The sequence below is a fragment of the Eubalaena glacialis genome, chromosome 10, assembly GCF_028564815.1.
Source record: "Eubalaena glacialis isolate mEubGla1 chromosome 10, mEubGla1.1.hap2.+ XY, whole genome shotgun sequence".
NCBI classification, from domain to species: domain Eukaryota; kingdom Metazoa; phylum Chordata; class Mammalia; order Artiodactyla; family Balaenidae; genus Eubalaena; species Eubalaena glacialis.
In genome coordinates this window covers 118,138,321-118,150,864 of record NC_083725.1, presented here as the reverse complement: position 1 = coordinate 118,150,864, position 12,544 = coordinate 118,138,321, and the positions used below count along the sequence as shown (strand labels likewise).

Below are 12,544 nucleotides of genomic sequence, written 5' to 3'. Positions count from 1 at the left end.
GATGGATGGATGATGGATGAATGGATGATGGATGGATGGATGGATGGGTGATGGATGGATGGATGATTGATGATGGATGAATGGATGATGGATGGATGGATGGATGGGTGATGGATGGATGGATGATGGATGATGGATGAATGGATGATGGATGGATGGATGGGTGATGGATGGATGGATGATGGATGAATGGATGTTGGATGGATGATGGATGGATGGATGGATGGATGGGTGGGTGATGGATGGATGGATAATGGATGAATGGATGTTGGATGGATGTAAGATGGATGATGGATGGATGGATGATGGATGAATGAATGTTGGATGGATGAAGGATGGATGGATGTAAGATGGATTATGGATGGATGGATACTGGATGGATTGATGGATGGATGATGGATGGATGGATAAATGAACAAATGAATAGTCTTCCACATGCAGGACAAAGGAGAATGTAGGCTTCTGCAGAGATTCCTAAGATGCACATTCCATCACAGATGCTCCATCCTGGCTGGAGGAGGGGAGAAAGGAGGGAGGAGGTGTCCTACTCACTCTTCCCCATCAGGAAAACCAGCTAGACCTTGGAGAGACCTTTTTAATCTCAAGGGTTGAAACCAAATGGCCTCAGGAATTAACCTGGGAGACCCAGACCATGTACACATTTGCCTTGTCTCCTGGAGGACCTTAGCCAAGCAGAAGAGAAAGAGGTTTGGACCCTAAAGAACTAGCCTATCACCATAAAAAGGAATGCTGCACTGATATGTGAATTCAAAACATGTAAGAACCTTGAAAACTTTATGCTGAGTGAAAGAATCAAGACACAAAAGACCTGTGTGATTCCATTTCTATGAAACGTCCAGAACAGGTAAATCCATAGAGACAGAAATTAGATGAATAGTGACCAGGGGCTGGGGAGGCTGCTAATGAGTATGGAGTCCTTTTAGGGGGTGAAAACAACATTCTATAATTAGATAGTGGTCATGGTTGCACAACTCTCTGAATACACTGAAACCATTGAATCATGCACTTTTTTTTTTTTTGGCCGCACCGTGCAGCATGCGGGATCTTCGTTCCCCGACCTGGGATCAAACCCATGTCCACTGCATTGGGAGCACGGAGTCTTAACCACTGGACCACCAGGGAAGTCCCAGTAATTGTGTGTTGAATGAAGGTGCAAAATGGGCGATGTTGTGAGGATGAAATGATCCCATTTATGCAGCCCTGGCTCAGAGGACACAGCAAGAGGCAGATGTAATTGTCATCATCCTCACTGCACTTGTCCCCTGAGCAGAGGGGACAAAGGTCAACAGAGAGGTGAGAACAGGACACAGAGGGCGAGATCCTGGGTCAGGAAGGGCCAATCAGAGCTGCCCACTTGGGGGCCTCATCCAGGCCTCTGCCCTCTCTGCCTCCCCTCGGCCTCATCCAGCCCCCCATTCACTGGTGAAGCATGCCTCCTGCCTCAGGGCCTTTGTTCCCTCTGCTGGGGATGTCTTCCTTAATCTTCTCACCTGAGTTGCTCCTGCCCAACTTTCCCCACAGGCTCCCTCATCACCTCCTCCAGGAAGCCGTCCTGATCTTCCTGGCATGCTGGTGCCTTCTGTTCAGCTGTGGTTTTCCATGTGTCTGGGTCACCTGATTCTGGTCTGCCTCCCAGCTTGATGGCAGCTCCGGGAGGGCAGAGACCTCATCTGCCTGTTCATCAGCCCAGGCCACAGGGCGTGGTACCCGGCAGGCGCTCTGCAGTGTGTGCGGGTCTGCCTGGGAGGCTCTGCGCCCTCCCTGCTGGCCCGGAGGGTCCGACTCGGAGCAGCTGGGCAACGAGGGACCACAGGAGGGCCCAGCAGAGGAGGGTCCTGGCCTGCACGCTTGTAGGGGGCCTGGGGTGGGTGTGAGACCAGAGTCCACCTGTGAGGCCCACGGCACTGGACCACTAAAAATAAACTTCCCTTTTCCTGGGAGGGGTGGAGGAGGACCACTGATGGCAGGGTGGTGGCTGTTCAGGGCGTGAGGACAGAACATGAGGGCTGGAAGTGCAGGGACAGTGTCTCACGTGGCCAGCACTGGGCCGGCCCCCTCCAAGTCGCCCTAAGCCTTGTGAAGGGAGAGAGGGAATGAATGACACAGTGCTTCTGGGGTCACAGAGCTTTTTTACCTGGGACCTGATTCCTTTCTCACTGCTACTCCGAGAGTCGTTATTTTTCCCACCTGACAGATGAGGAACCGAGTCCCAGGGTCACCCAAGATCGGAGGCAGCCATGGGAGCCATGTCCCTGCAGAAGCCTGGCCTCCAGGCCGGAGGACAGTGGGTGGCAATGGGATGCAGCAAACCCAAACCCATTTACAAGCACCTCTCATTAGCTTTGAAAGAAACAGATTTCCATACCAAATAAGGCGGTGGACTTCAGAGCCGCTGCCCACTTCACACAATTCCTTTTAAGAGTCCAGATGCAATTACACTTGGAACTTGCCTGGATTGGCCTCCCCCGGCCTCCCCACGTAAACAAGCAGCCCAGCTGGGCCCCAGCTGGCCGGCCTGGGAGAGGAGGGGAGGGTCCCCACCTCTGCCTGCTGCCAGCCCAGCCTCGGGCGTGGCCGTCGTGACCTTCAGCATCCTCGAGCCCTCCCCCAACCCCTCCCTAAAAAACAAAGGCCCCAGGAGGCCAGCTGGACCCAGCAGGGAACAATCTGATCCCCTTCTGAGGCTCACAGGTGGCCAGGGACGTCGAGCTCCTCCCGGCACAGGAGGGCTGCAGCTCCAGGGCAGGTGCAGGGGAAGCTCTACTTCTGGCTTCTCTTTAAGATGCCCACAGAGGCACCCCCCAACCCCAATCTGGGCATCATGTGCTCCCACAGGGAAAACATTGCTCAGAATTCCCTCAGGCTCCCTGGGCCATGAGAAAGTTGGTCCAGGGCAGGGAGCTTTCCCTGGTGGCTCCTGGGAAGCCACTCCTCACCAACCCCGTCCTCACGGCCACCCCTCTGGCCCCTGCACCGCCCCCCAGGCTTTGGCTCGGAGCCCCAGGACCCTGTGGGGACTCGCCGGGGTTGGGGGAGGCTGACGCATCGTCGCGCTGAGCGGCGCACACACGGCCCGCCAATTTCCCCGCTCGGGCCAGGCCCCAGGCGAGCGCTGTGATTTTCCACTTGCGCCATCTGACTGCTATTAGGGCTGGGGAAAAGGGAATTCCTGCCTCCAGAAGCCCGCAAGGGACCCTGGGCAGATTCCGGGGTGGAAGGGGACGTGGGGTACCACCTGGGTGGCACTGCTGTCCAGCCAGCCGTTCTGCCCTCCAAAGTGCCTGCACCACCCCCTCACTGGAGCCCTCACCCTGCGGCCTCCAGGCTTCTCCATAACAGCCCCTGGGTACAATTAAAAAACAGGTGGGGACCCGCCCCTCCCAGGCCTCCGTGCCCCGAAGTGCCCAGTGGGGGCCGAGGCATCGGGCAAGTGGACAGCCTGATACTCCCTCTCCCGGGCAGTGGGCAGTGCGGAGCCGCAGATTCACAGCTGGACTCGGGCCGCAGTGCTCGGGCCAACATGACGTCATCAGGCGGAGAGCTGAGTTCCCAGCGGGGCTCCGGGGGGGCCTCCTGAGCGGGGCATTCCTTCCCAAAGCCTCATCCCGGCTCAGCCCCTCCTCCTCCTCTTCCCCGTCCCCGCCCCCCTCCTGCCGGGCCTGGAATTGGGCTGGGGGCGGGTTACACTGCCAAAGCCGTCTCCTCCAGCAGGCAGGCGAGGGCTCTCCTCCACCCTGAGCTCGCGTTTCCTGAGGCTGCGGGCAGTGCTCTGCGCTGGCCTGCTGCCCTGCTGCCCTGCTGGTGGGTGACCAGAAGTGGGCATCACGGGAAGAGCCCTCCACGAAGGGGCGGCCTCTGAGGATCAGGCCAGCAGCTGCAGGTAGCTCCACGGCGCCCAGGGCCCAGGGGAGGGCGTCCCGCGAGCCGGGGCTGCAGGGTGAAAGCCGGGCAGGGAAGGATTGGAAGGCAGGCACCCTCGAGGCTGGCAGCCCCCGGAAATCACATGGCCCCAAGCAGGAGCCTGAGACCGCAGAGCAGCGCTCTCCCCGCCAGAGGAGCCCTCCCAAGGCCCCAGAGTCCCAGGGTCACCGGGCCACTTTGAGAGTCCCCCTCCTGTGTGGCAGGCCCGGGCACCCTGCTGATTGCTGAACCCCCAGCTGTCCTCTGCTTCCAGCTCCTGCTCTGTCCTCCTGTGGGTGGGGGCTCCCCCTCTACCCCTCCCCACCCTCGCCAGCCATCCAGGCGTGCTTTCTGGAAGGGCAGGAAGGGGAACACCCAGCAGGCAGGATCCCAAGTGCAACGGCTCCCAGCGCCGTCACGCACGCTGACTGCACCCCGTCCTTCCACGGGGCCGAGCTCCGGCAGCTTGGGGCCAGCCCTGGGACGGACACCGAGGGGTCAGCCTCGGCAGCCTCCGGAGGTTGGGTGGCTGCGTCCCACCTCCTCCCCAGTGGGCGGTGCCTGATGGGGTGCTGGCGTTGGGCGAAGGCTGTTCGTGAGACATTTTGAAAGGTGTCCCCCGTGTCTGGGGGGAATGACAGCCACAAGCCCACCCCGTGGCCAGTGCTCTCAGACCCAGCCCAGGTGGCAGCCCCGGGACAAGGAGAGGGGCTGGGAAGACCGACGGGAGAATTGGAGTCTGACGGTTCCCACCGAGGCCTCTTGGTGTAAAGTCCTGTCTAGCGGGGACCCAGGTGGGTTTGGAGCTGGGCGTGGTGGGTGGCAGTGAAAGATGAGGGGCTTCCTGAGGCTGGGGCCGACAGGTGGCTGGGGGCCCATCCTCGGTCTTGTGCTTTGAGGGGAGGGTCAGCAGTGAGCTGAGCTGGCAGATTTTTTTGTCTGCTTTAGCCCAAGCTAGTCCTGTCATACGCCAGAGCCTGACATGAGGAGCACACGCACTCACACGCACTCACGCACGTCCCATACACATGTCACACACACGTCTTTCTATGGCCCACGTGGGGTCCAACTTGGCTTCCAGATCTCTCTGCACGGAAGTGCAGTAGCTTTTCAGATGGCCGGTGGCAGGACAGCGAGGGCTCAGACACACAGGGACACCCACACCTCGAATCAACCACTACATGCCCAGCCCCAGTCGGACCTCATGGGCAGGCCCCAGCCAGCTGTCCTGGGGGCATGTGTGTCCTTGGGGGTCTAGCCTGGCAGAGGTGAACGGAAGAGGCTCTCAGAGTCAGGACATTCCTGGGGGCCAAGCCTGGGGCCCAGACCTAGGGGTGATGTGTGTCTGGAAGGGCGACCAAGAAGAGCGAGAACAGTGCAGGAGGAGGAGGAGGGTGGAAGGGGGAGTACCCCAGGCCAGGAAGGGTGAGGGCGAGGCAGGCAGTTTGGGGGTTGCAGGCACCCGGAGAGCTTGGACAAGCCCCAGAGTGTGGAGAAGCATGAGGTCTGTCCGTGGCAATGGGGACAGTGGCCCAACTAGAGTCAAGACTGTCACGGGGGAGGGGTGGGAGGTACACAGTAATATGCACATCTCCTAGCCCCCCGCTGTCTGCAAACCCACACTGCACACGCCTCACGAGCTGGCTCACTTGTTCTCACGCATAAGGGCCCCCCCCCCCACGCACAGCCACCTGGGGCCCCGGCGCGAGCCCCACGCCCTGCGGGGCTGCGGTCCGGGGCCGCGCCGTCCGCGCCCCCGGCCCCGCCCGCTGCCCCTCCGGGCGGCCCTGTGCCGTGGGCTCCGGGAGGCTGAGGGTTAAAGAGGGGCGGGCAGCTCGCGGGGACCGCCTTCCCGCGCAGCCAATGACCGGCGCCTGCCCGGCCCCGCCCCCCCGGCCCGGGGCTGAGGGGCGCGCGCGTGGCGGCCTAGGATGGAATTCCGGGGGAGTCAGGAGGAGGAGGGGCACAGCAGCCTGCGGCCAGGCTGTGCCCCCTCAAGGCTCCTCCTCCGCTGACAGCCTCAGTTTCCCGCCTGCACAGTGGGAGGGATGGGTGCTTGCGGGCGGGGGCCGAAGTCAGGTTGGGGGACCGGAGTCAATTCGAGTGCAGCCGGGGCAGGCGGACCAATGAGCTCTGCTGGAGGAGGACGGACAGGTCTCAGGCAGGGACGCCCCCTCCCCGGCCTGTCACTACTTCTCCCAGGCCTCCAACCTGCAGTCCTGGCCGAGTCCAGCTGCCCCTGCTCCAGCCTGGAGCCGGGGCCACCACAGCAGGCTCGAGGCTGGTGCCGCCTCCAGCCCTCCTGTCTCTGCAGCCGCTCTGGTCCTGCAGGTACACAAATCTGCAGAGCTGCAGTGTGCGGCGGTTATGGGGTGCGCCCTGGGCAGGTGACCTCACCTCCCTGCCCTCGTCATAGGGGAGTGACTACACCTGCCTCCTAGCTGGTACCCAGGACCAAACAGGAGGATGGGGTGTAAGCGAGCAGGCACTCACTGACTCGGGACTGATGGTGGTGACAGCGATGCTGATGCTGATGAGCGGGGTGCCCTGCCTTCCAGGCGTGTGTAAGGGAAAGACCAGACACCTTAATATCTTACAAACACAAGGCCCAGGCAAAAGTCTCCTCCTCCAGGAAGCCTCCTTGCCGGAAATGATCTTTCCTCCCCCACTCTCCTGTCTGGGACTGAACCCCTGTCCCACCCCTGGCTGGACACAAAGGTGGTGTCCAAGAAATGTGTGCAGGTAAATAAAATATATCTCCAGAAGCCATCTGGCTCCAGAAATCTCAGAACAAGTGGGGAAGGAGAGGGGCTTCTTCCCCAGGAGGTGTCCCTAGGGTGTCAGCAGGGGGGTGAATGAGGGCCCCGGAGAAGGAGGGAGTGGTGCACACAGACGCCACCTGCTCTGGACTCAGCAGGAAGCCCGGTGCCTCCCACAAGGCCCTGCCTCTAAGGTGGCCAGGGGATGGCTCATCAGCCTGCCCTCCAAGGGGAGAGCCCTGGGGGCCTGGGGAGGGGTCTGCGAGGGAGGGGAGAACGCTGCCGCCCTGATGTGACTCTTTCTGCCTGGCCAGGAGGGTTGTGCACGCCGGTGAGCTGTGAGCGGAGCCGTAAGGAATCTGGACTCACCAGGCCTGGGGATGGCTGGAAACTGCTCCTGGGAGGCCCATCCCACCAACAGGAACAAGGCAAGTGCCACCATCGGCTCCCGACAGAGGGGGCTCCCCGACCCGGGTCTGCAGGATGGTGTGGTGGGAGGGGACAGACCCCGCCCAGCATCCCCTTCTCACACACACTCTGCCGCCCAGGCCCCATCCTCTAGCTCGGGACAGACAGGCGGGCAGCAGGGCCCCTCTGGGCCACGTGGCCTGGCACTGGTTACCGGTCACCTCGGATCCCCAGTGTCATCACCGGACACCCTCGAATCCCATCCTGTGCAGACCTTGGGGCATCTGTTACCAACCTCCAGAGACCTTGTCGTCTCTTCCCTGGGGAGATGGGGCGGTCAGCTATTTCCCATGGCCAGGCCCTGCCAGGAGGCCCTGCGAGGCTGGCTACAAGGGGGCCCTGGTGTCACGTGCTCCGTGGGGCTCTGGGCCACCCTGCCAGCGTCGCCCAAGGCCAGGGTCCATTAGTCCCAGTTTACCGCCTGCCTCCAGGCACTAGCCATGGCTGAGACTCTGACGACCCATCAGTCTGACCCACCCCTTCTGCCCTCCCCCCGCTCCTGCCCCCTACTTCTCTGAGGCCTTTGAAAACTCTGGAATTCCCTCCTGAATCCCGGGAAAAACCCTCTCAAGTTGGAAGGACCCCCTGAGTTTACCAAGTGCAACCTTTGAGGAAACTGAGGCTCACGCCAGTGTAGTAGCTTGACTGCGGTGAGTCCAGAGGTCAGGGCAGAGCCAGGACCCCAGCCCCCGGCATTTCCCCACCATGCCTGCAGCCCTGATGGTGACCACTGCGAGATGGCAGCCACAGGAGACAGAGAAGGAACTGGCTTGGGAGTCCCCAGAAATCCCCAGAGAAAAGGCAGAGCCCAGGGAGGGCACCAGGCTCCAGAGCAGGCATTTTACAAGGTGCTGTGTGGCCGGGATGGCAGCCACACGTCCAGTGACTCACCGGCCCTCCCGCTCTGACTCTGAGGGGAGGATGGCAGACTTCTTCCAGCCTGCGAGAGGCACTGAGGGATCTGACCTGTCAGATGCAGCCCCTGCTACCCAGTTCCCTCCAGCGCTAGAGCTGGTCCTCCGTGGACTTGTTTAGGCACTGGGTCTGCTCCCCAGCTGAGAAGAGGAAAGGCTGAGTAAAGAGCGAGCTAAGGGGTTCGAGAGTTGACAGACAGACAGACAAACAGATGTGGGGTCAATAAATATATTTAGAGGATGCCGGGTCGTGACCGGGACCCCCATGCCCTGACCTCCTGGGGTTTCCCCAGAGTTTGCCGGCACCCACCAGTCCCTGCTTGCAGGGTCCCCTTGACCGGAGCCAGGCCAGAGGTCCCTCCCTTTGTTATGGGGTGTCAGGCCCAGAGAGCAGTCTTTCAGGACCCAGCTTTCTGCCGGAGCTGGCGCCCATCTGGAAAGTGGCAGAATAGTCCTGCCTCAAGAACCTTCTGGTTTGTTTTCAGTTTTGTTTTGGGTTTTGGAGGGAGAGTCATGAGCAATGGGTACTGACACCTGGCCTTAGATTAGGGGGAAGCCAGGTTCAGGCTCTGTGGGAAAGAGCGCTGGGATGGATTAGTGATGTCTGCCGGGGGTGTGGGCAGGGCAGTGACAGTGCTCTGGGCAGCCTCCGCCACTGGGGATGAGAGGTCAAAATCCACAGCCTGAGAACCGAATCCAGCTTGTAGATGTGTTATGTTTGGCCCACACAGTGTTTTTTAAATGTGAACATTTAAAGATCAGGATAGTTTACATTACCATCTCGAGTTCTGGCTTCTCTGGGGAGAGGGAAAAGGACGATCAGCCACTCAGCCTGCCGGTCCCACTGGCACCCACCGGCTGGAGCAGGGCACTGCCGACTTGCTCAGGACGGGTGCCCTCCGGTTTGCCACTGCCCCCCCACCACTTGCCAGCTTCTTGCACATGACCCACGTTCATGCATTTATATGCCAGCCTAGACCCTGCAGGCAAGACTGGCATTTAGCCAGATGGACTCACACAGCCAGACCAATTGTCAAACTACACAGCTCTATAAATAGCCACTGCCTCAAGTGTCTCGCCCTCTAAGGACCCCCTTGGGCCAGATCCAGATCCCTCATGATCCAGAAACCCAGAGTTTCACCCTGGCCCAGCAGGGAACCACCTCTGATTCCCCAGGTCTCTCTGATTCCACTATAGGTCAGGGTCCACTTTGGTTTTGTTTTGGTAACTTACAAGTGATTTTGTTTTTTAAAATAAATATTTTCATGTTTCAGTGTGAAAAATTGCAAGTTTTGTAAATTTGCATACACCTTCACCGATTCATTAATTGTTAGCCTGTTGCCACATGTGCTTTCTCTCTAGTATCTCTTTTTTTTTAAATAAATCTTTATTATCTCTTGATAAATACTTTCTTTCCCAGAGCTATGTGAAAGTAAATTGCAGACACCAAACCCCTTTGCACCCAAACAGTTTGTATCTTCTAAGAACGAGGACACTCCCATACATAGCCACGGTACATTTTCCTATTCAGAAAGTGTAACGTTGGTACAATACATAGTCCACATTCACATTTCCCAGTCATCCCCCTAATAGCCTCTATAGCGATGGTTAGATCCACTCTGCAATCCAGGCTTACAGCCCTGCATTAATTGGTCATGTCTCTTTAGTTTCCTTCAATATGGAAAGCTTCCTCAGCTTTTCTTTATCTTGCACAACATGTACATTTTCTGGCCGGTGGACCACCAGGTGCCTTTATGAGGGACCGATTATTTTCACCATTTTTACTATCACTCCTGTAGGCTGCCAGCTCCAGACTGGGGCACAGAGCGGCAGCACTATGTCAGATCAAGGGTGTCTTCTGCTCCAGTTGGAGCCCATTCATTGCTCCAGAGCCACGTCTGTAATCAGGACCAACACACCTGGGCTCAGGTGCAGGTTTGGGGGTGGAGCCCAGCACACCTGGATGCAGGTGCAGGCTTGGGGATGGAGCCCAGCCAGCATCACCGCGTGTCTCCCCTCCACGCCTGCGCAGATGTGTCCGGGAGTGAGCGAGGCCCCGGAGCTCTACAGCCGCGGCTTCCTGACCATCGAGCAGATCACCATGCTGCCACCGCCAGCCGTCATGAACTACATCTTCCTGCTTCTCTGTCTGTGCGGCCTGGTGGGCAACGGGCTGGTCCTCTGGTTTTTCGGCTTCTCCATCAAGAGGAGCCCCTTCTCCACCTACTTTCTGCACTTGGCCAGCGCGGACGTCGGCTACCTCTTTAGCAAGGCCGTGTTCTCCATCCTGAACACGGGGGGCTTCCTGGGCTCGTTTGCCGACTACGTCCGCGCGGTGTCCCGGATCCTGGGGCTCTGCATGTTCGTCACCAGCGTGAGCCTCCTGCCAGCCATCAGCTCAGAGCGCTGCCTGTCGGTCATCTTTCCCTCTTGGTTCTGGCGCCGTCGGCCCAAGCGCCTGTCGGCTGTGGTGTGCTCCCTGCTCTGGACCCTGTCACTGCTGGTCACCAGCATCCACAACTACTTCTGCATGTTCCTGGGCCGCCAGGCGCCCGGGACGGGCTGCAGGCACATGGACGCCTTCCTGGGCATCCTGTTCTTCCTGGTCTTCTGTCCACTCATGGTGCTGCCCTGCCTGGCGCTCATCCTGCACGTGGAATGCCGGGCCCGGCGGCGCCAGCGCTCGGCCAAGCTCAACCACGTCATCCTGGCCATGGTCTCGGTTTTCCTCGTGTCCTCCATCTACTTAGGGATCGACTGGTTCCTCTTCTGGGTCTTCCAGATCCCGGCCCCCTTCCCCGAGTACGTCACCGACCTGTGTATCTGCATCAACAGCAGCGCCAAGCCTGTCGTCTACTTCCTGGCCGGCAGGGACAAGTCACAGCGGCTGTGGGAGCCCCTCAGGGTGGTCTTCCAGCGGGCCCTGCGAGACGGGGCCGAGCCGGGGGAGGTGGGGGGCAGCACGCCCAACACGGTCACCATGGAGATGCAGTGCTCCTCGGGGAATGCCTCGTGAGAGGCCAGCACCTGGAGGGGAGGCAGGGGCCAGCTGGAGTGGCCTCCAGAGACCCTTTGCGGAGGGACAGGAGCTGGGCAGCAGCCCTGGGGCCCGAGCGCAAGGAGAAAACTCTGCTCCCCGCCAGCGTGCCGCCATCTCCCGGGGCCGAGGCTCTGGGGGTGGCCAACAGACAGAAGAGCCGCTTCCAAACAGACCCCGTGGCCTCACCAGGCTACCCCCAGCTATCCTCCTTCCGTGACCCACTATGCAGAAGTTGCCCCCGGGCGGTGGGCCGGGTGTGGGGCTCCTCCCCGCCCCAGGATGGCCAGGAAGGGAGAGGAGGGGGTCACGCAGCCCATCCACCTCCTGCCCCATCAGCCAACCCATCGCCCGTCGGGCCAGCAGCTTTGTCCTGCTGTTGGGACACCTGCTCTCTCCTTTCTGCCCCGTCAGGGCAACACTGTGAGCAGACCTCCAGGAAAGGGTGCTACCTGGGAGACGCTTCTCCTTAACCCGCCTGGGAGCCCAGTCTTTCTGCACATGACGTTCCCCTTGGTGGCCGAAATGGGGGAGCCTCTGGCATGGCGAGTGCCTGGACGCAGGAAAGACCGCGTCGGCCGGCTTGAGTGGCTCGCTCTCGTCTCTGACTCCATGCCAGCCGGCGTGTCTGAGCTGCCGTCCGCCCAGTCTGAGGGGCTCCGGAAGGCCATCCAGGCAGTCTCTGGGCCATAGCCCCACCCAGAAGTGGGCACTGGCTCTAGCTGGCCACCTCAGCCACCTACAAGCACGGTGGCCCAGTTTGATGAAAGATAATACATGTATATCAATAAACGTTTTCTATCTTGCAGCGAGGAAGGCTTCCTGCCCTCTGTGCTGTCTGTGATCTTGTTCCCACAGTGAGGACCCCACTGGCATCCAAAGCCCAGATGGGCAGCCTTTCCACGCCGCCCCCCCGTGCAGCCCGCGCTGTACCCCAGCTCCCGTGCCGCCTCTCCTGGCTGGCCGGTCTACACACCCGGCGTGCTCCCTCTCCTGGTAGGGTGTCCACTCCTCTGCCGGAGGGAGCTTGGTCCCCACGCTACCCTCTGTTGGCTAACCCCCATGCACTTTTCACCCACCCAGGGCCCCCCCTGCTCCCCCTGGGAACCTTAGTTTTCATCACACCTACTGGGTTCTAGGCTCTCTGCTGGCTACTAATACAGTCCCTGCCCAAGAAGAACACAGTGTGCGGGCTTCCTTGGTGGTGCAGTGGTTGAGAATCCGCCTGCCAATGCAGGGGACACAGGTTCGATCCCTGGTCCGGGAAGATCCCACATGCCGCAGAGCAACTAAGCCCGTGCACCACAACTACTGAGCTTGCGCTCTAGAGCCCGCGAGCCACAACTACTGAGCCCTCGAGCCACAACTACTGAAGCCCACGTGCCTAGAGCCCGTGCTCCACAACAAGAGAAGCCACCGCCATGAGAAGCCCGTGCACCGCAACG

The 12,544-nt window shown here is 60.0% G+C and overlaps 1 protein-coding gene across 2 annotated transcripts; it reads left to right on the top strand.

Annotated features, from left to right (window-relative positions):
* The first annotated feature begins 3,696 nt into the window (after positions 1–3,696).
* LOC133100020 (mas-related G-protein coupled receptor member F) lies at positions 3,697–12,544 on the top strand. Of its 2 annotated transcripts, none has more exons than XM_061203865.1 (3): positions 3,697–3,901; positions 6,995–7,108; positions 10,095–12,544. In XM_061203865.1, exons 2-3 carry the CDS (start codon positions 7,061–7,063, stop codon positions 11,076–11,078), a joined length of 1,032 nt encoding a protein of 343 aa, XP_061059848.1. In that variant the 5' UTR covers positions 3,697–3,901; positions 6,995–7,060; the 3' UTR covers positions 11,079–12,544. The 2 variants fall into 2 exon arrangements, with proteins under 2 accessions (XP_061059848.1, XP_061059849.1); XM_061203866.1 differs by lacking the exon at positions 3,697–3,901 and adding an exon at positions 4,511–4,715.

What these genes read in the sequence shown, in the direction of transcription:
- LOC133100020 (XM_061203865.1), top strand. Translation starts at nt 7,061, where the DNA reads ATGGCTGGAAACTGCTCCTGGGAGGCCCATCCCACCAACAGGAACAAG. An exon ending in ATCCCACCAACAGGAACAAG is followed by an intron (nt 7,109 to 10,094) that starts GCAAGTGCCACC and finishes ACGCCTGCGCAG; the next exon opens with ATGTGTCCGGGAGTGAGCGA.